Source organism: Accipiter gentilis, chromosome 24 (assembly GCF_929443795.1).
Source record: "Accipiter gentilis chromosome 24, bAccGen1.1, whole genome shotgun sequence".
NCBI classification, from domain to species: domain Eukaryota; kingdom Metazoa; phylum Chordata; class Aves; order Accipitriformes; family Accipitridae; genus Astur; species Astur gentilis.
In genome coordinates, this window is record NC_064903.1 from 22106751 (window position 1) to 22130699 (window position 23949).

Consider the following 23949-nt stretch of genomic DNA (forward strand, 5'->3'; position numbering starts at 1 on the left):
AAAAACTTAAATAACTAAGATTTCTAATACAGTATGATCATTTTTAATCATGAAGATGCAGGTGTTGCCTAAAAGCACTGGAAAGTTTTTCAGTGTCAACGCAAGAAACCTCCTCTTGCAGGGACAAGGTCATTCTACATCCAAATATAGCCTGGAGAGCTAAACCACTCTGAGATAATGCCATGATTTGTATAATAATCAGGGTACCTTCATTAAATGCATTAGTGAGGCAAATCATCAAACCAGAATAATGCATTCCATTACTATATACTCTTGTGAAAGCTTTCTTAAGGCTATTTCATTCAATGTATACTATGGACATCAGTAACAGTCATTCTATAAAACAGCATTCTCCATCTGACAGAGCAGTGGAAAAGACAAATCTATTCATTATTCTAGTAAGACTTCAAATTCTTTTGTTCAATAAGGGTTGAACATTTCACATTGATGGCTCTGAAAATAACAGAAATTTGAGGCAAAATCCAAGCTGAGTCCCAAAATGTTCTTAGCTTTACTTTTGAGAGAGGTGAAAGAAAACTAACAGTGTGATTTTAGCTGGATTTCTTTTGCGCTAAAATACTAAGCATATTTTTCAGGCAACTTTAATTTAAAAACAAATTAACCTACCAAAAATTAAAAAAAAAAAAAAAAAAAAAAAAAAAAGGAAAGAACTAGATTTCTTTCCCCTGTCCTTATCAACTGTCAAGGTAACTGCTTTACTGGATTTTGCTTTAATGTTAAAATAGACTCAATCATACAGAAGAATGAGTAAGAACACAGCCGGATTTACATTTTCAGATTTCAAGCTTGCAATGAATTTTAGGTTACATTCCAGCACCCACTAAACCCCCACCATTAAATGAAAAAGATATCCTGAAGTGGAAAGAAGCGAGAAATGATCCTGTAAAATCTGTCTTTAACTAGCTCTCTGAAAAGGAGGCAAGAAAATCCTAACTGAAGTTTCCCTCTAGCCTAGCAGAGAGAATAATGAAGTGTGCGTTAGAATGTTTCCAGAATATGCTGGGTCAAAATGGGTTACCATCACCTTAATTTTATTTGTAAAAGGAATGCACAAGAATCAAACCAGAGGAGGTTGTCCCTGGGCTCACCAGAACCATTAGCTTTCAGTTGAATCAAGCAATGGTAATCATGCTTAGTCCCGTCCCAGTAAGACAACGTGGAAGAGGATAGGTAAGGGCTTTAGAAGCGCGCTTATAGAGGCTGTGGATTCGAGCTGGCTGTAACACAAGCAGGGCCCTCCACTCACATATGCTGGATATCCCGAAATGTGAGTGTAATGCTGGACTTACTTTCTCTGCAGTTTTCACAGGAGCAGGTAAAATAGTGGCAAATATAAGGTGTAGTTTTTATGATAAGGGAAATATATAAATGATTGTGCATGAAGGAAGAAACCGAAGGGAAATTCAGCTCAGCGAACAAAGGGAATACTATTAACATCTTCATTAGACTTTTACCTCTGGACCTACCTCTTTTTGAAAGGATTCAAAGCCTGAAGGCACTCAGTTTTCAGTAGTGTATAAAGTTTTAGTTAATCGGACTTTTTCCTGTGCATATACCCTACAGAAATTGTTCTCTAAGAAGTGTTCTGAGGAAATGTGTTCTAATGCTCCGAGCAAAGCTCTGGAAGCTATTTCTAGCTGTGCACAATGACCTTCTGTTTGATCTTGGTTAATTCACTGAAATTTGTTAAGTGTTTTATATTCTAACAAAAGGGTATTATTTTTCCTGTATTTTTGTGCAATATCATTATTAATATCTACTCATTCCTCAGAGGAATTTATAGTGCTCTGTTCATGTTAATTTCTATAGTGATACCCTCAGCTGAAAGGAGTAATAGAAGTATAAATGCACTGTCTTCTAATTCTCACACAGACAGTAATAATACCTCCAGACAAGAACAAGCAATTGAAGAGGTTTGATTTTCTGATGAGTAGTCTCTATTGTAATTCAAATCTTCTGTATTTTTATTGTACACAAGTTCACAGTTGTAGGACTTGCATTCCGCAGACCTAAACTGCATTTAGTCACAGGAAAAGCACGACAAAAATTCAGGATGCTCAGTTATAACTAGGAAAGCTTTAGTAAGAGTATCTTTAATGCTATTCTATGTAGCAGCAAGTTTTAAAAATCTAGATGCAGCATACAGAAGATACATGCAAATAATTCAGGAGATACCAGCAAAGTGCTAGTCTCAAAGCATTAGAATTGTTCTGTTAAACCTACTGTTTGACAAGCTATGAATTTCAATCCCAACACTCCTTGCAAACAGTTTCCAGTGAGTGTCTGTTATTAAATATGCCTTAAGGGTGGCAAAGCTTAGCATATGCTTTTTACTGGGAGCATAATGCAGTAGTAGCAATATGCACATAAACAATAATGCAATGTTCATTTTCATACGGAACCTAAATATTTTAGCAGTTGAGAATAACACAATATTGGGTAAGTAAGCTTCCTCCATAAAGGAGAAAATGGAGATTATATTCATCATCCCTTGTTGATAGTATTTCCTATGGTAATTGTTTCTTGCACACTTGATTCTTATCAAGATGACCAAGCTGAACCTAAGAAAGTTTTATCTCTTGGCTAACATATTCATGATTTTTTGCTTTACTTACTTAACTGAAGTTGTAACTGGGCTATCTGGAAAGCTGACCAAAGAGTTATCCAATTCTTTATAAGACAGTTTATGGAATTTACATTAAGTTCTATCTTTTATAATAAAGAGAAACACTAAAGCTTAAGGGGATCTATTGTGTATTGTTTACAGATTTTGAGGTTTTCTGTGTAACTTCCTTCTCTGGACTTTGCAAATTTTCAGTACTATATATAATATACTTCCAAGAGTGATCCCTTAATTTATAAACATAACTGACAGATTACTTACTGTTTTCTTCTGCATTCAGTTGCTCTATCTATTCTGAACTCAGGTAAACTAATGAATCCTTCTGCTTTTTCATCCTATCAAAAGAGAAGAGAAAGTGATGGTGAAGAACAACACAGAGTTAAAGAAGAGAGAGGTGAACAGTAGCCATTTGGGTCTTAAACTAAGAACAACCATCCAATCAATTGAAATACTGAACATAGGTTCCCCATAATGTTTTTACTTAAAAAAAAAAAAAAAAAGTATTTACTTCATCATACAATGTCATTAACTTTTATGAAGTAACAAAACTGACAGTTTCTTAAAGGAGCTGCAGTCATCCTAATTGCCCTTTGCTGAAGATTACAGAAAACCTTTCAGCAGCAAATAGAAGCACCTAAAATAGCATTCAAGACCAACAACTACAGAGAAGAATTGTCAGTTTCTTCAGCATATAGTCTACATTTTAAAACTGTTTTGTGGATGCTTCCTTTTAAAGTCACAATTGTGCAGACCATCTGCCCTGCTTATAATAATTGAGGACATTCCTACAGTGAGCTCACCAGTGATTAAATGGAAAAGTAATAACTGGAAAGTATCTCTTGTCACTTTTTGCTTCTTTTGAAGTAATTTACCAGGAAAAGCAAGGAGACATATTAACACCAGTCAGATTTTTGAAAAGTATTAGCAAGTGTACTATGAATTATGGCTTGGCTGTAAACAACAGACTGAAAATCAGTGGGACACATAATGACTACCACCTTGCATGTAACAATGTCAGACAAACAAAACATACAACACAAAACCTGAAGGCCTTTATCATCCACAGCCTGAAACCATACTGTTTTGAGCTGACAAGAAAATAATAAAACTGAGGATAATTATGCTAGTGAAACTGTCCTCTTGAAGAAAATGGAAAATATGTTCTCAAATATCAGCAAAGCAGGCTGTACACAGACAGTTTAGATCAGGCACTGAGGCTCAATGCATACAAATGGAAGAACAGCAGTCTAACGATTTTTGGCTTCTCCCCTCCATTATTTTTTCCTACATATATGCAGATTGCACAAGCGTAGGCCCAGTAGTTTTCAATAACATTTCGCCAAGAACAGCGTTTTACACAAGAAACTGCAAACTCCAGACTAATTCAGCAAAAAGCAAAAGGAACATCTATATAAGAATAACTTTCAGATAAAGACATCTACAAATTCAGATTTTCACATCTGCTTCACATAATGCTTAACTAACACGAATGGTTACACTGTATACATCCCCACATACAACTGAAACTAAGGAGAGCTGCAATTGAACACTGTGTTAGTCCAAGTAAATAGTATCTGTGGAAAAGTATTAACTACTGACGTATACATTTCTTTAAAAGTGCCATGAACATCTGCTATTTTATTAAGCTTGGACGTGGACTTTGGAGACTTTAAAAAATAATTTCACTTGAAATATTTCCAGCTAGAGCAACCCAGACCTGGCAATTAAAGTGGCAGTTCACTAACATATCCTACCATGTAGTAAAAATAGACTTTATTCAGAAGAATTATAAAGCTTAAGGTTTAATTTTGGCTTTCTCCAAACATAGAGTATACTTACATTCTGGTTTGTGTACCAGTATAAGGATGAATCCTTCAGAATAAACCAGTACTTTTTCCATTTCTGTGTGAAATAACCTTTGGCATCCTTCTTCTTCCATAGCCAGCCTTCACAATCTCCATGCCCCAAGTCTTTGCAGGAAATTCGTCTTCTGCTCCCACTTGTTAGAGAGCTCCCTGGGAATGTGACAATAATGTGAGACATCTCACTGAATGAAAGAATGAAAGAACTATTCTTCTCAATATAAACACACTACTAATTTTTAACGATGATTGGATTTGAAATCCTTCAAGCTAAATCCTCTCCAGTTTCAGGGAAAAGAGATTGAATGAACAGTTTTCAAATTCAACAATGCTCTGAAATTCTGTTTTCAGCATGAATACAAAATAAAAAGGGCCTGGTTTAGGTAGTGGTTTATTTAATCTGTAGAGGGTTCATTGCTCTTAGGGCTGCATTTTTATTTAAGATGGGCATCATCATTCCAAAGGAAAACTGTATTCATTTAGCCCTCAATCTGAAAATCAGAGTATGACATAATCTGTCTACAGATGTAAACACTACCTATTCTGTATACTTTCTGTTACTACTTTTAGCAATAGAAGGCCTGTCAAACTCTGGGAATTTTTTAACTCAATTTTTATAGTCAATATTTATAGTCAATAAAAAAGAAAGATCATCCACTTCCATAAAAATGCACATGCTTACATTTCTTCTATCCTGAATTTAACTGCACTACAATATTTTAACGTTACTGCATCCTGTTTAAAGGCACAGCACCAGGGAAAGCCGTTGTTGTTGTTGTTTTTTCAATACATCTTAATCGAAAGGCTTAAATATCATGCCTTGTAAATATCAATAAGAACTATTTTTTCTTAATTATGTATAATTTTTCCTGAAAAAGACTCTGTTAGCAAATTTCCTTAAAATATTAGACAATTTTCTGTGAAAAAACAAGTTTATATTGCTACAAGAATTATATTTGTCCTATAGCTGTGAAACAGTGAAGAAATTTAGGTAACATCAAAACACCATCCTTTGCTCTGCAACATTCCACAACCAAGTTGTTAACATTTTGCTCTTCTTAGAATAAGATACTGTGCTGTGTCCTGGTCAGGTTTATAAGTATTAAAAACGTATAGTACAATAAAAGGAAAATTTTCATAGAAAGGAGACTAAACCAAGAAACAGACTAAAAAGAGCTCGCTGGCCATGTACTTTCAGAAGAATTTATTATGCTGTAACTATTTTTCACAAGTTCATTGTTTTAACAGTCTCAAATAGGCCATGAATAGATAAAGAAAGAGAGCAGAAGGAAATGGCAAAATATACAGGTATTACCTTTCTTCTACTTAAGTCAGAGGAAATTTTACCACTGAGTCTAGCCATATTATACCTTATAACACATTTATGTGATATTTTAACTTGGGATTTTACTTCAGTGTTTACTAGCAAATTTAGAAATATTTGAATTAAGTTGAACTTTGGCATTTGATCCAGATTACTTATTATCATAGAAGAAGTCTCATTTTGTAGTTTCAAAATGTTAACTCAAGTAAGTTACCTTTTGACCATTTTCTGCTTTTTACCCTGAGGGAGGCGTAATGGAATGACTGCAAGGAAAAAAAATTAATTATGAAAAACCAATGCAGGTAATAGTCGTAACATGAAACAGCTGGCATTCACTACCATCTCCACGGTTATCTTAGGATCAGTTATCATAGGATCTCATAGTTGTAATTTTTCTCTTCCTACTGTTATGAACATCATAAAGAAAACAACACAGTCCTAAATCTGCAAATTAAAATCCCGTTTTTCTTTTCAGTTATTAATTACAATAGCAATCAAATCATTAAGGATTCTTTGCATGAATGGTTATGCAGTAGTTTGAAAATGAAGGCTATAAACTCATATGAATGGCCTAATAAAATGAACGATACTTGAAGTTTGTTGTAAGTATACATGAGATGATAGTTATACAAATATTCATTCAGAAAGAAATATCCATCACAAATATTATACAGTTAATGTCACGTGTTCAATTACATGTTGAAGTCACATTCTTTAATTGTTTCCAACCATAGGAAACAATTAAGTTTGTTAGGTTGGTAGGTTGACAGAATAACTCTGCGGAGAAAAAAAAATAAATTCTTTCTTTTGTGGCCACATTATAAAAATCATTTCAGATTCTTAAGAAAAACCTAAAAGCATCTCATTATTTAGACCTTTTAAAAACAGCGATACTACTCAAAAGATGGTAAGGATTTACCTCAAACATGTAAATGGTAAGTGAAAAATTACACGTCAACATGACGAAGTAGCTGCTTGATTGGTAACTGATGCTGCCATTACCAGTAGAAAAACCAGCAGACATTCACAGCATGACAAACCAGCAGATCCAGGCACAGGGTAGCATAGAAAGGGCCATCTTTTTAATTTTTGTGATTTTTCCTTTGTGACAGATAACAGTCAGCTCAGTAGAGGGCCTAGAAGAAGGGTGCCTCAGTCACTGACGGGGATATCTCCATGCTACCTTAACTGGTGGTATGACTACAGATAATTACCTTTTCCCAGAGATCATCTGACTGCTTACCCTACCTGAGGGCAGCTCCTCAGCATGCGGTCAAAAAGCAAACACATGGCTCAAAAGTCCTTATCAACAACTGTGGTACAACATTAAATAAGTGTTTAAATGTCACAATATTAAAATTTAAGATAACCGAGGATTATCATTAAAATAAAAAATTATTTAAATTAATATTTAAGATAATGAAGGATTACAGCGTAAGCACTATAGAAAAGCAACAGCTGAAAACAGGCCTCCAACTATGTGAGAGGCAAAGTTTTATTTTAAATAGAAGTGGAGGAGGGGAGAGGAGTTTTGCACATGCACAGACCTATTTGTAACCCTTCTACAATTTAGCCAGTGTACAGCGTTGAACAGCATGAACATTTTCTAGTGACCTGCAGAAATCAGCACTTCTTGACTCCTGAGAGCACTGACTCGAACACCAGCTTTCTGTGTTCTGTTTATCTCAGACTGCTCTCCCTGTCAGTTGAAGTATACGAATGCTTCACAAAAATATTGTAATTCTGACAGGTGACAAGCTCTGTAAGTGTATGTGCATTGTATCACCATAAGACAGTACGTATTTTCCATTTAACTTGATAGCTGCAAATTTATCTCTTTGTTTTGAGCACTAGAGAAGACAAAGATTAATGCTTGCTCCTGTGCTATAGGAAATGTAGCAAAAAAGTCAGAAAATGAAAAACCAGAAGTAAGTCTGTGAGAAAGTATTAAAGATGCAAAGCAACATTGGGGTTTTTTATCGATGTACTGCAAGCCACAGCAGCAGTATTGGTCAGTCGTCTCGTGCCAACTATGGTGATTGTGATTGAAACAATCTGTTCAATGTTCCTCTTTCCGCATAAAAATGCATTAGGAAAGAGCAGGTATCTGTTTCTGAAAAAGAGATCACCAAATTTGTCCACAATTTAGGCTAAAAAAATAGAGTGATGGAATAAAACCCTATAACTAAAACAGTTTTCACATGTGATGAAATGTAAAGAACTGCAGGAAAAAGGGAACAACTGGAGGATATACACATTAGGATACTCATCAGAAACAGGTATGCCTCATTTAATATAAAAGTTTTAAAAATAATAAAAATACAAGCACAACAAATCAAGGAGAGCTGAAAATATTAGCTCTTCTAAAAACATAAGTTAATTAGTCTTACTGTGTTTTGTTTATGCACACATACAATGTATTCAAAGCAAGAAAACTAGAGAAAGCGAAAGGTTTGCGATACCTTGGGAATCAGTACTTAATTAGCACTGCTAACTTACAAAATTCAAGCTTCATATTCCGAGAGATAAAGAAACTACTATATAATTAACTTTGTGGTAAACACTGTAAGAAAACAGTCAGAACTTGCAACTTCAAAATGACTCAGAGTTGCTATGGGAAACAGACAGATGATGTGAGAACATACTGTGGTTGTCAGCATTTAAAGTCCCATCTCAAAACCACAACACAAAGTAGGATGTTAGAGAAAATGCACGCCCTCCAAGCCCTACCCAAAAAGAAGCACACCATGATAAAAAAAAAAAAAAAAAAATAGACTTGAATCCGTGCTACATGAAGCTAAATTAATGAGCCCTCAACATAATCACAGTGTAGTAGGAGTGCTGTCATAGAATCACCAAATGAAGTTATGCTATGTTTAAAAAATGCCCTGGAGACTAGAGATTCAGTTACCTGTCAGGAGGAAGGGAACCAAGCCTATTAATGCAAAACTGGTTGCGTGTACCTCCACTGTTTTGAACCTTAGGAGCTTTTAAGGAAAAAAACATTAACAAATTCCAAACACAGCCATCAGTGCCTTTGCTAGCGAAGTACCCAAATCATAGGGCACAGAGCTGATTTCCTCAGATTATGTGTATTAGATGATTTGAAGTTCCAGGATCCCAGGGAACAGCCACAGGTTGAAGTGTTTCCAGTGGCGGCAGCAGGCAAGGTAGGGATTGGCAGATAGGGGCCGCGTACCAGTATACACAACTGCAGGTTTTCACAAACTGCAGAAAATTTAGTCATACATCTTCCGCTGTTGTCACTGGTCTTTAGCCTCACTTTGTAAATATTTCAGAGGCAGAATGACACCTGGCAACTTTCAAAAATTATTTAGCACCTACTTAGTGAAAAAAGTGCTAAGTCAGAATGAAGAAACAGGCATTCTATAAATGAAGGTTCTGTTGTGTCCTTTGCATGAAGTATTTCCAAAATACTAAATAATATAACAATGTCTAGATCTTTTCCATCTAAGACCTTCAAAATTGGTACCACAAAAATCTTGAAAATCTTAGTCCCATATCTCCCTATCATAGGATTCATACATTTAAATATTTTAAGAGTCTTAAAAATTTTCTTTACCTTCAGGGCAACCATCCCTCCAGAGGTCCATTCCAACCTAGACATTTTCTATGATTCTTCTCCTAAAACTAGTACATACTTTAGAATACATACTAAGGTTCCTACTAAACTTAACCAAAAGTACAGCATACACATTGACCTGCTGTGGTTGGAGCAGCCAGTTTTCTGAAAATGGAAATTATTCCTAGCTTTTTATTTTCAGATGTTTCATAATATAGACAAATTTCAAGGTTTGTGATATCTTACATATCTTTTAATAATATGACAATTAATTGAACTGTTGGGATTTTTTTTGTTTTTTTAAAGTCCATTTATAAATCATTACCTTCCTCATGGATGTGCTTCCTTGATGGTCAATGGCAGAACTTGCATACCTAGGACAGAGAGGAAGATAGATATCAAAAAACTGCAGAAAAAAAAAATAAAGCTGAGTAAGTAGTGCATATACACTCACAATCTATGCATTTCCAAATGTATGCTTATGGAAGTAATCATGTATCAAAGTTATTTAAAATACAGCACTGAAAACAGGAGGCCCTTTGGAAATTTAACCATTGTTTTCAATGAACAGTGCTAATGTTATTAAGAAACACAAACCCATTCTTAATATTCTGACTTAAGAACACATAAATCATCTGAGAATATCCGGTTCTGATTCAATCACTGGCCTAAAAATACGCAATGCTGATCAGTGAATATTCAAAAGCAACCAACGCAATTCCTCCCTCCTAGTGACCGTAGTCTTAGAACATATAAATCATTGGTTCTTTGTTGCAGGGCTAACTTATTTCTGCATTACTTTAAAGCATCAACATTTAACGCAGGTATAGCGGATTCCTAGTGTCCAGAGTAAAATGAGAAAGAAGTATTATTTTTAAACAGAAAAAAGGTAGAAATACAAATAAATAATTTAGCAATTTTGTTTTAAGAGTAATTTGCATTTTAAAATGTAACAGCTTACAGGTGATGTATTTGAACTGATATTCTGACCTTTAGGAAAGATTCATACATGTTCCATATTTTGCAAAGTTGGTTCTTTCCCACGTCATTACAGAATCAAATCAAGGTAAACCCAAATTGTTTAGTCTGTGTCTTCCTTTGAATTACTTTTTGGGTATCTTAACTTTAGCAATATGTAAGCACATGTATAAACACTCAGACATTAATAAGTATGTAACTATCAGGCCAAATTTGACATGACTGTCAGATATGTTTGCCAGGTACAGAGAAAGTCTAATATCTTCTTTTGTTCTGTTCTTTCCCCAGCACCTCCTCTTTCATATTCTGGAAGCACTTAAAACCAGGAAAATCATGAAGACCACAGCTATTTAGCATTTAACTAGAAACATCATATCATCAGAAAAACTGTAATATTTATGCAGTACTGATATCCTAACAGTAACTTCTTGGCAATCCTGATGTAAAGAAAGAATGGAAACTCTTAGCAACAAAATGACCACCAAGTAAACTTTCCCAAAGTAACTGTGATGTATACTCCAACTGTGGCTAATGTTTAGTCATTATGCTTTTTAACATCAATATCCCTGCACTAGAGGAACCGGTGTACTGGTTAGTTCTCAGAAAGGCTATTGCAGAGAGCTGCTTTAAGTTCTAAATCCCTGGAGAAGGTCCAGGCAAAGTTTCACTTTTCTGAAGATGTGTGATTAGTGTCCTGACACAATTACTGCAAAACTTTTTTAGGTTAGAAAGGAGAAAGCCTGAGACAGTCCCTGTTCAGTAGGCCTGTTCCTTAATTTTTCACTTACTAAGGGGACATTTTCTGCATACCTTTCTCATATAAATACTATGCATAAAATAATTTGTCTCTACATAGTTAGTAGCAGTTGTATTCCTAAATCCTTCTGAAACACGAAAATAGTGGAGGCTCTTAGGTAGGTACAGGCACAGTAGTGGTCCTCCAAAATTTTTAATAGTGTACAGTTCTGATTCCTTAGCGTCAAAGAGGACAGAGGGAAACTGAAAAGGAACTCATCTAACCCTCTCTCAAGGCAACTGAAGGGAAATGCTGTGGAGGTTTATGAACTCAAGAGTCTTCTGAAGAGAGAAAAGAGAATAAATATTCAATGTCTTCTTCAATAAAGGCGCTATATAAGTTATATAAAATTAGCAGTTAGCTGCTTTTGGTTTGAACCTTCATTCATTAAAACACAATTAAAATTTTTGGTATTCACAGTATCCTGCAGCAAAGAGTTTCATAACATTTTGCTAGAGGATGCCATGGATACAAAAAATTTACACAGACTTTAAAATGCAAAAATACTATCTAGGGTGTATCTGAGCTTTCTCCTGGAGTTCTCTAAAGGCTAGAGAACAAAGCAGGGAAGCATCACCAGAGGCCTTTCCTTCTACAATTACAAACAGTATTAGCCCTTGATGGAAACAGGACACTGAATCAGGGTCAACTTTGTCTGATCTAGCACAGAAATTCTTAGACACTCAATTTCCCCTCAGGTTTCCAAAAGTAAGAAAAAGGAGAAGTGGGAAAACCTTAAAAATGTGAATATTCTTGCATATGTCGTATAAATAGAAAAGGAGTGCAAGAATGGGAAAGGAATTTGGGGGAATAATTAAAGAAGAATAAAAGGATAGTGGACATTTTTAACATATTCCCAAATTCTGTTGGTCATAATAATATGTCTTAAGTCAGCAAGACAGGAAGTGGCATTTTCTCATTTGATGATTTCCACTGCTATGAGAAATCAAATTTACGAGGAGAAACAACTACCGCATTGTCAGTTAAAAGCATCTATCAGTCCCGAGTCAAAGGAAATTTCCAGACTGCAGTGAAAAGATGAGATGCATAACATTAAAATTAAAATCATAAAAGTTAATAGGCAAGACTTAGAAGTTCTGAGCTGTCTGTAGATCACAAGGATTGAAAGAAACAACTGAAAACCAAAAAAAGTTCGGCTTACAGCATTTGGTAAAGGAATGGACAGACGCCCAAACCGCTGCAAGGCAGATTTTGTCATTAATGCTCCATTTCTGTCTGCCCATGAGAATGCCATAAATGCACTTCAATCCTGCTGGGCATTTCCCCCCTGATTTCTGGTCTGATTCTTTAATCAAGTCTTTGACCCATCTGGAAAGTGTCAGTTTCAATGCTTCCATTCTTCCTCTCAGCCAATATACAATATGAATAATACATCTGTGTTTTTATTTAAAAAGTCCTTAGTCAAGTTTTATTTGCTTCCATGCAAACACAATAATGCGTCTCTTTACACTAATCAGACTCTTACCAGCAAAAGTGTTGTAAAGTTATAGAAGCAGTCTGCAATCAAGCTTTTGAAAGCTCTTCAAAAGTTGGCATCTTATGAAAAGTCAGGAATAGGTGTTCTCATGTACAATTAGCTTAATTTTTTTATTTGGGAACAGTTTTCAACAGTCTGCAGGAGTTTTATTGTTTGTTTGTTTGGTGGGGTTTTTTTTTAAAGATTTTATGTCTATCAAATACTCCTCCCTGAATCTAATTATTCCTCAGATATTCAGATCTACAGATGACAGAAGAAGAAATACTGATCTCTTCTTCTCTTTAGACAAGTAAATTATCTGTGTGAAAGTGACGGAACCAATTATTTAGACACAGAGGAACCTTAGCATGTTGTCTCTTCCGGTTGAAATAATCTGCATCATATTTGGTTGAGTTATTCCTCACCTTTCTTTTTAGGAAAACAGTTGTTACAGAAGTGAAAGGGAAAAGAATGAGGGGAGGGGGCGGGGAGGGAGAGGCACGTGCAGTGATACGGTTATAATGGCCTGGACCAATATTTCTCAAATCAATTAAAACAGTTGATCATCTACTAAACGCTTGTTTTCTTGTTCATGTATAATACTGTTTTTGTAACAAACTGGAGAACCCACAAGGACCAATCACTTAGGAGTAACTTATACCAATTTAAAAAACCAATAACAAATCAATTATTTCAGGACTTTTGCAGAAACATTCATTGCATATTGTGACATAAAGAAAGGCAAAATACTAAGCAAATAACTGCAATACTTTAAATTAAATTTTGTAAGAAAGCTCATTCTAAAATACTTATTCTATCATACAACTTTACTCAAATGGATTTTTGAGGTATTCCCATTTGACAGAAATGTAAAGGACTTTAGCAATGTCTATTGTGAGTTCTGATATGCTCTGCTTAGGTATGTATATCATATATTGGAATTTCTATGGATAAAAAGGTTGCCTCTCTCCTTATCCATTCTTCAGAACTTGGACTAAATTATATGTTGTAAGCAAACGGAGAATTAGAGAAATACAGGTACTAAGAACCAAGCACAGATCAAGGTTAAATACAGTCTAACTCTAGTCTCAGTACTAGATGCATATTGACTCAGTATTCAGTCAGAATGATGATGCTGAACTTAGAGCTAAAGTAGAAAGGTTAACAAGAATGAGCTAAAAAAAGATGGAAATGACTTTGACCTAGGTGGAAGCAAAACACTGAGATTTTAAAGGACTTGAGTAAGTGTGGTAATTTCCAACTCGCATCTTAAAGGACATGCAAAGGAAGTGCAAGTCTAGTGATAAGATTTGTAATCAGGATTTAAAATGAGGAACAGTGTTGTATGATTAGAAAATAGCAATAAAGCTCTAGAAAACAAATTAGAATGGAAAAACCTAGAATTATGGAGGGCAGCAGAAGTACTATATTCCAGTTTAATGTATTTGATAAAAGCTGTAAGAATCAGAATGTAAAAACATACCTGCTAAAAGATTTCTAACGAATGCTGAGAATTGTCACCTACCAAATACTAAATATGTGAAATCAACAACGGAGCTGCGCGCATCTCTGCAGTTTTGCTATCAGAGAGGTTATATCCATTTAAGAGCATCACCAGAACTCTGAGTATCCTGCACTTTCTGTTCATACAAAAATTCCTTTTGTAGCGAACAGAAGTGACTTGCTATTTCTTCACAAAGCAAATATCACTAAGCAAGTGCAACTGTGAGTACCACCCTCATGTTGATACTCATTACTCTTTTGCTTTTGAGGTACATGTTTTCATTTTCTGCCATAGAAAGATAACAACACATCTTTAATTGTCCCATAAACTCTAGTAAGGAATGGCATTTTAGCTTGTAAAATTTATAGAATATCTACTGAAAATGAAGCCTGATTTAAACCAGCTACATACAAATTAAGCATCCTTTGATCACATAAGCAATGCTCAGAAAGAAGGCAAAATAAAAGAGCTCTTACACATTATCAGTGCTCTTAATTATAACATTCCAATTCTCTATTACCTTCAAGGTCATTAAATCCATCACTAAATGAAAGTTATAACTGTATCAGAACAAACTGATGTAACTTATTAGATTGCTACCATTTTGGCTTCTCCACAGGTGACAGGATACAAACAATAAATCCCAATGAATGAATCGAGTCTAGAAACAAGGATAATTACTTTGTGTGTTAATTACCTTTCACCTCATCTTTGGTACCTGTAATAGTTATAACCTATATTGTTGACTTTTTTTAAGCTCCTACTCTGGCAGTAATGGATAGGATTAAAAACTAGAAGTAATATAAAATGATTCTAATTACAACAAACTGCTAATATATATTTACCATTGATTAAACAATTTTAGACACTAATAATTTCTTTGAATTGTATTTTTTTTATTCAACCAGAGCAATCCAAGCTTATCATCTGACTATTCAAATTTGCAATAATTTTTTAATCTATCAGAGTTTCTAGTAGGTAAAAAAAAAGAAGACTATTTGCCAGAATTTACTCCTGGAACAGAGATAACTGGGTATAAATTACCGGGTAGTGTATTTCATGTTCTGTCATGGTACAAAATGCTCTGAGCATTCTGACTGGGGACCTATGTGGAATGGCTAAGTTGATGCACAGTCCATAAGCAGGCTATTTTGAGAGCTTTTCTTCCTAGTCCTTTGCAGGATGGCCCATTTCATAAGGTTACATAAATGTAGGAGCTCATGTACACAGCACAGATGATCAAGAGAGAATTTCAAAGCTGTTGGTTAAACATTATGGACAACAGTGAAGCCTGCATTTGAAAATATACTTAGTCCCTGCTGCCACCTGGATACTTAGAAGCATATGGCGATTCCAAACACAGAGAGGATGAGTAACAACTCTACTGATCCACAGCAGCTATGGACAACTAGAAAATGGCACCTATCATCCTGCTCTTTTTTACTTAGCAAATACTTGGAAGATGTAAATTTCTAGATACAAAGGGCATTCAAAGCTCTCTTCAACCTTCATGTCTCACAATCTGAATTACTTCAAGTGCACTCTGGTTGCAGCTCAGGGTCAAGGCCACCATAATTAACTTGAGAAAAAAATAAAATCAGCATATTAGAAAATACATTGGTGCAGGAAAGCATTGTAGCTACAATGGGAAATTTCCTTATGGCTGGAACATATGAACACGTAATGTAGCAATTTGGATTTATCTATGGGGTCACGGGAATGCATTTTTAACCCCCTTGCCTGGATTCATGATTTATATTTAGGTTATTAGAACCTCCATAGCTTATATAATGTATTCCTGTCACAACTAGTAAATTCTCGCTGCAAATTAATTATTGAGTATTTTGTAGTGACATTTGAAATCCCTTCTCAGTTCCATGCTGGTTCAGCTACTGGCTCAGAACTATGATACTTCAAGCAACAGCCAGCTAGTTCAGATGCATCTGTACTGTTCTGCAGTCACTGTAATACAGGTGTATCTGTACATGCAAGGTTGACAAAGCAATGTCAAGACTAAAAGTTATTTTCAAAATATGTATCTCTTCTTACCTCTCCAGCATTAACCACAACTCAAAAAAATAATTTCCAAAGCATGCCACTGTGGACACGATTAAAACAATTCTTAAGCATTAATATTTACAAAGACAAAACGTGTCATGAGAAAGAACCTGAGCAGCATTTTCACATGGAAACTAAGTGCAAATACTCATAAAACCTGTTTATTCAGCTAGCAGTTGTGCAATGCATGGATGCAATAATTCTTTTCTGCCTTCTCTTTCCCTTGCAGACCTCTGTGGTCAGCTAAGCAGAGTAAGATCTTCAAACCCATGGTCTCTGTAATAATGTCATGGTTACATTATGCACGCATGTCTAGAATCCACAGATGTCAAGTTTTCCTATTACTAGAAAAAAAATTATCCTAAGGTAAAATGAAGATCAAAGAACACAGTGAATCCTACTAACATATAGTCAGATGTTTGTTTGCAAAAAAGCTGCAGCAGCAACTACGTTAGATACTCATTACCCCTTTTTCATCTGTGAAACAACAACAAACAGGGTAAAGTGCTTCCGGTAAAAAGGAAAACAAATTGGCTGCTTCTTCAGGAAGCATTTAATTTACTTGCCTTCCCAAAACCTCAGACCACTCACACATTCAGTGATTCCACCTCCAGTTGCAGAGTGTAATTTTCTAAATCACAACACCTGCTCATACATGGAGTCACAACGTGCCTGTAGCTGCCCTACTTTTCTAGCCACAAGACTGCTTTAAAAGTAGAGCTCAGGTTTTTCTGTATTATCCGTCAGATAGGGGCAAAGTTTAATGTGTGTATGGACAGTATCTTATAATGAGGGTTATGGGTACTCTGCATGGATGGTGAAAAGTCCAGCCCTCTGCATCGTGCTGGGCCAAATATGTGACGTAGATGTGCCAAAAGAGTTTGGAAGAAACCAGAGTTGTAATGCAGAGATACCTAGCTTTTATTCTGCTCAAGGCTAAAAAAAACCTGCTAGACTTGCTTTACATTCTACTCATTTGATGAGTTTAAAAAGCTAGATATTCATAGTAACATTCTGTAGTCTTGTATTTCTCACATAGCTGCTGTGTTTTCGGTAGACATTCCCTGCAGTACATTCTACTACATGCAAGAAACATCCTTCTTCTGGTTTGGGGCTTTTTTTTTTCTCCTTTTTTTAAACAAAGGATGCAATCATACCACAGAAACTTGATAGGCAACTGGGTTAAATATCTGAAATATTTTTATTTTGGTTTAAGCTGTTTAAACCACTTAAAAGAAGGTTATTAGGAGCAAGAAGACACAACTCTGACTCTTTAAAAATATTTTTCAACATATTGAAAAGATATAATATGGTTATGTTTTGGACCTGAAATTTAAAATGTGCAGGAGAAGAATTAGGAAAGGGAGAGTCATTCTATAAAAGAATATAAAATAGCCTTTTGCTAGAATATAAAAGAACAGCCTTTGCTCGAATATAAAAGAATAGCCTTTTGCTACGAAAGTTTGCCAAAATTTCATCAAGTCATACATCCCTGGAAAATATCTCTTGGCAGATGTCCAGTAGAGACTTGTGTCCTGTCTACCACGGATGTTCCATCTGGACTGTAATGTCCCTGCCAAACTGAGCATGTGCGATCCACTCAGAATAATTAGGCATGCTTTGCTCTATGAAGAACAAAATTCCTCTGCAACTCTTCCTTGCGGCTGCAAGAAACTGTGAGTGCAGAGAAGGAAGACAAAAAAGGGGTGAGAAGTACAACTTTTTTTTGGCAGGGGCCTGCAATTTCTTTCTGTTGCAGAAAGTCAGGTAGGAAGGACCTGAGGGATGGAGCAGCCATACTGGAATGAAGAAGCGTGAGAAAAGGGAGTGACAAAAAGTAAGGTGAAAGAAGCGTGAGGGAAAAACAGGACAATAGCACCTGGCATGAGAGTTGGGACACTAAGTGAAAGCAGTAAAGACGTAAGATTTACAGAAAACAGTAAGATTTAAAACTTCAATACAAGTGGTAAAGGCAAAAGGTGAAATCCAATTGTTACTTAAAATGAGACTGAGAATGACACACTTTTTCCCCCTGTGTAACCCCTGCCTTATACAAGATGGATACTGCTTTGACTCTGAACAGGAAGGAAATACTAAGCAAGACTATACTTAATTTATTGTAAAAATAAGAATCTACATTTAGCTGAGGTAATGGATGATGAGGTAACAGACTACTACAATGGCGGCAATGGAGAGACAAGACTGTCTTTTTTATAAGGTGAAGTAGAAATTTATCCTAGAAGAAGTCTTTTGAACTCTATCTTTACCTCACTTTCGTCGGTCATGACAGTGCTACTCAATTTAGTTGAATGCCATTTTAAACATGCACAGCACCTTGCAACTGGGGAAACATCAGTAAATTCTTACCATTACAACTGCCTCTGAAATGAACTACGATGTTTAATACACATATAAAAAGCTAAAAATGCTGACAATCCTGAGAAATCAGGCACGAGGTGACTTGTGTTTGGTGACCAACAACTAATAGGTTGTACCTCAGACTTCTAGCTGTAATGTAGTGGTATTTATACCATTGAAGAAAATAATCAATTGTAAATCCTTTAGATTGGTGAAAACACTCTAAATATAATTAATTATTTTATATTCAGTGCATGGTTTAGCTTCTTAAATAGGTCTAGGCCATATACAGGATGAAAAAATATATAAAATATTAATTATCTGTATGAACAGCTTCCAATTAAGCTTAATTATGATGTACTATGATACCCAAGCATCTGTTATTTCAAACTTATTCTTTTAATATGACTTATTGGATGCAACTAGAATATGAACATACTTCATCAGATAAACTGCAAAGGAAAGAAAGACAAAATCACTATTTTATTCATTAGAATTAGTCGATTACATTCAAATGTAAGGGACAAACTGAAGTCCCCATTCTTAGTATTTATCAAATACAAGTCACAAATATAAACAGTAATTTTTTGTACAGACTGAATTAGCATGTAGATGTTCATTGAAAAATTCTGCCTGTTACTTCAAAAAATCATGCTAGACATGCATTATGCTCTTCATCCTCAGAGTGATTCTGAAATACTAAATTTCAAAAGTAAAAAAAAAAGAAAGGAAAGAAAGAAAAAAAAAAGAAAAAAGAAAGGAAAAAAAAAGGATGGGGGAATAATCTATCACTTTGTAGTAGTACAATTCCCCGCCCCTCCAGTAATCTTCAATAAACATGCATCTGAAGTATTTTTTCAACTTTGCAATCTATATTTATATTAGATGTTACCAAATGAAAGTTAGGACATTTACTAAATTTTATTAATGCTAATATCACTAAACCCTGAAAATTTATTCCTCAAATATTGCAACTAAATTTCTAAAAGTAAAAAGTGAATATAATCCATAGATAGATTATATATTTATTTAAATACAGTATAACAGGAGTAATTACCTTTCAGTATCTCCACTGACTGTATCCCCTGCTCTCTGTAGAAGAAAAACAAATAGTATTAAACACGACTAAAGACTATACTTCCTTGGTGCACTCAGTATAGTGGTATCTGCAGCAGAAGAAGTCACAGAAGTAAACCACAGTAGTCATTCTGTAACTAAGGAAAAGGAAATGGAAAATTTATTTCAGTTTCTAACTAAATGTTATTTCACAACGAAGATCATGTTTAAAGCAACTTGCATCTGCACTTATAAAATAGTTTCAGCTGCTGTATAATTGTGATCAAAGCTCTTTAAAACAAGAAGGGAGCTAAAAATTTGTTAGAATGTCAATGTTTGCAAAAATGTTAGTATTTGAAAGGGAGTTTAAGTGTAAAGGACAAATATTACAATATAGAATACAGAATTTCAGAAGAACGAACTGTCATCAAAACTATCTTTAATACCATTCTTACATAGCTTTACCTAACTTGATTTACAACACTGGTTATTCCTCTGAGGTTTGGAAATGAATATGTCTTTTAGTAGCAAGTGATTCAGGACTAAAAATAAAATCTTCAGACTGTTGTTTTTTTTTTTTACTTTAAACCAAGCTTTATGATGGAGAAGTTTTCCCACAGCAAAACAGTTTCTCATCTTAAAGTTACAAAAGTGTATGTTTTAAAATTAATGTGTATTTGTCTATAAATGCAGAAATCTGCACTTGAAAAATCTTTGAGTATATGCTTTCTGAATAACCAAATAGGAAACAGATTATTTTTTTTAAGTATAATGTTTGTGCTTTAATATCACTACTTTAGGCATACAGTAAGATATTTAATCGCATGTGACTTCAGAGAACAGCTACAAAACTGAAATGCCTGTTGCACATGTAAGACAGGAAGTCTGCTGGGTCTGTTTAACCACATGGGCTATAACATAGGTATATTCTAACAGTGTGCATTTCTAAGAGAACTTTAAAATGTTCAGGGGACAGGCACGCATTTTGCCACCTCCTTCCTTCACGTATCCCCCTGGTGTTTCCATATACAGGATCATTTATCATCTTTCACCATGCGATTTCTACTACAGGTAATAGATGATTTGCCACTTGAAGCAGGCAAAAAACCCTTAAGTGACCAAGTTACCCTGGTAATAACTAATAAGTTTGGAGGGGATTGATGATACCAGAGTAATGTTAAAATATCTCAGGAGTCTTGTTTATCACCTGCTTGCATGTAATAAGACTAGTTACCTAACCTAAGATCAGACAGTTTCCCTGCAGTGGGACCATGAAGATCTACACAACTACTTTTTCTTCTTTTCTCTTAAGCATTGCCGTTATCCAAAGCATTCCTTGTATCCAAAGGGGAAAGCCTGCTGCAAGAACATGGTGAACATACACTAAGATTATTAATGGCAAAGATTTATTTCCAAACTATCAAGCATAGGAAGGTACTGACAGCCTATATAAAGTCAAAAGTGGATCACTAAATCAGCACATGAATTTTTATAATGGTCACTATAATGATCATAGGGCTGAAAATTAAAGAATGGTAAGCACTATTCCTGATTTTGCAGCTGGTACATTCTATGACGTGTTAGTGTTTTGAATAAAACATTGCCACAGTTAACCCACACTCAAGCCAGAGACCATGTCGTGGCAAAACTGTCTACAATACAACATAAATGACACACATTTAAAAGTTTTCACTTAAATAGGCTTTACTGTCTCTTAGCTTCCACAATAAATAGGATGCTACAAATTTTAAGAGTAACTTCATTTCCTCTTGTTGCTACATTAAATACGAACCTTCTACTTGTTCTGGTAATTGATTCAGCTAAAATATTCTAGCAAATGTGAGCATCAAAGATGGTTACCATTCAAATAAGAGGACTTACCTGATGAAAAAGTAATGAAATGGTGCCCTAAACACTTAAAAGCAGGGAGTTCTCCTACATACCTTGTTGAAACCAAGGCCCAAGGTAGGAGCTCCCTATCGAGTAATTGAGTACACAGAACTATAACAGGCTTCCTTGAGTGCTATAAACAACTTAATTCTCCTTAGAGTACACTGCAATCTAGCCTAAAAAACCCACAAAAATGAAAATATACCATCTAGAAATATTCATATTTTCTTGAAGCCAACTGTAAGAGATAACAGCATACATCTAAAGCAAAATATCTGTTTGAAGAGCTTCAGTAAAATGCTGCATAAGAAATGTCAGATTTCTGCTGCTGCTAATGCACTATTAAATACAAATGAACCAATCTGATCATTCCTGAAAATACTGTGGACAGCCTAGTAAAATATTGTGTAGCCAACCTAGCAAAAGAACTTTGACAGCAGCACTACCCATGCTACTGTTATAAAAATAGAATTTATTCATACTAGAAGGCTCAAAGAATTTCTTCTCATATCCCTCTGCCTTCTAGTGTTAGTAATTTTAGAAACTAAAAGTGGGAATAATAATTTAGTCAGTTTAAGTGTTTCCCATTCTATTTCTTAATTAGTAGAGGCCTTTCTTTTCCAAAACTACTCCCAAAGTAAAAGCAAAGGATTTCCAAATCACGGTTTATCCACTTTTTCTCCCAAATGGGACTCATCCCACACTCCCTTCCCTGACAAAGCTACAATAATCCTCCTTGTTCACACTGTGCCAGCCATCTTCTTTTCATCACCTGTATTACAGATTTTCACTACCACTACACAACTACCCCAGTTACTTACTTCCTTCCAAAGAAACACACAAAGAACCCCTATATCATGGGGTGATCACCCTGGATCATGGTTCCAAGATTCCTTTTGATCAGATATATTCCATTAGTACAGCTGTAAACAATTGCTAGGATGTTGTGAACTTGCATACATTAGACTGAAAAAGACACACTAGAGTGAAACGTGCTTCTGTTAATAAACCGTGTTTTTCTAGAGGTCTTTCAACATCACTAATTTTTTGCATTAATGAGCACTAATTTTCAGATATTTAATAATCTAATCTAATTAACTAAAACATAATCTGTAGTAGGGAAATTTTACAATGGTTCTATAATAGTGGGAAAAAGAAAAAATACGAGTTAACCATTTAACTACTCACAGATTATGTAAATTGTAACTGATTATTAGTTCACTGCAATTTAGAAAAGAGAAAGAAGAATATCTGTATAAGTTCAGAGAGGGAGGAAAAAGTTGATATGAGTAAACATATTTAAGACCTTTTAATCAATACTTAATTTATTAGAAAAAATCTCTGTTCCCGACCAACTCATTAATAACACACATATTATTACCAATATTTAAGTATGGACTCTAGGGATTACTATAAACATACACATATGTATGACCTTCCATTTGACTGAATTTTTATCCTCAAAGAGGATATCATTGGAGTACAATCTGGTTGCTAGCTTGAAATGCCAAACTTCTAGAAGGATTTCTGATAGCATGCATGGAAAAAAAACACACAGTGGCATTTCTATAAATGTGTATGTATAGCTATAATTAATTTCCTTGTGTAATTGTAATCACATGCACAAATACAATACTGACAATGATTTATAGGTGGTAGACTCCTATCTGCAATTTCAGCAACCTTACATATAATTTTTCTGAGCAGTTGCTTCTTAACAGTTCCTGATATTTGGAAGACAAATTGCCTTACCCTAGTTCTCAAACTAAAACTTTACTTCATCTTAGTAAAAAGCCACTTTCATGACTAGTAGACATGTGGGAGGCTCAGGAGGCACAAGTCTTGTCATGCTGTCACAGACTATAAAGCACAAATTCTGTGAAATTCAGGTCACTGGCACCTATCAGCCTTCTTTAGTCAGCTTCACATTTATGTAGCTCTAGGGATTTCAGTGGATCTACCTCTGACTTGCACAAGTAGAAATGAAAGGACTATAAGGCCCATACGGTCTAACAAGCACATCTGTTGATCCTCTCCCAAAGCAAATCCTGTAGAAACTTCTATTTACCTGAGATTTCTATAACTAACTGATTAAAAAAAATTGCTTCCTTGAACCAGGATTTCATGATGAAAAGAAATATTTTCTCCAAAGAAGTAAAGAAATCACATAAATCACAGAAAACAAAAAAGAACCCTGAACTGCAGAGATAGTGTGAAAACATTCAGAAGTCATTGTTTACCTGTTTACTAGTGGAAGAGACTAGAAGAGATGGTAATGAGATTAGAGTAGTTTGATAATGAGTGTTACTGATCCCAATGGTCAAATGCAATATATTCATTCCACCTAGATATGTCATTTATTCAGATGCAAAAAAGATTCTTTTACCTTTATCATAAATACTGTTCTTCTATACTCAGA

The 23949-nt window shown here is 35.0% G+C and overlaps 1 protein-coding gene across 1 annotated transcript in view; it reads right to left on the reverse strand.

Moving 5' to 3' along the window:
- The window catches only part of LOC126050252 (connector enhancer of kinase suppressor of ras 2-like), a 214815-nt gene that overhangs the window by 24299 nt on the left and 166567 nt on the right, over positions 1–23949 (reverse strand). The window contains exons 14-18 of the mRNA XM_049827892.1: positions 19642–19676; positions 9739–9787; positions 6045–6093; positions 4484–4659; positions 2906–2979 (exon numbers count right to left, since the gene is read on the reverse strand). Coding sequence (XP_049683849.1) covers positions 2906–2979; positions 4484–4659; positions 6045–6093; positions 9739–9787; positions 19642–19676 — 383 coding nt within the window. The remainder of the gene's footprint in view (positions 1–2905; positions 2980–4483; positions 4660–6044; positions 6094–9738; positions 9788–19641; positions 19677–23949) is intronic.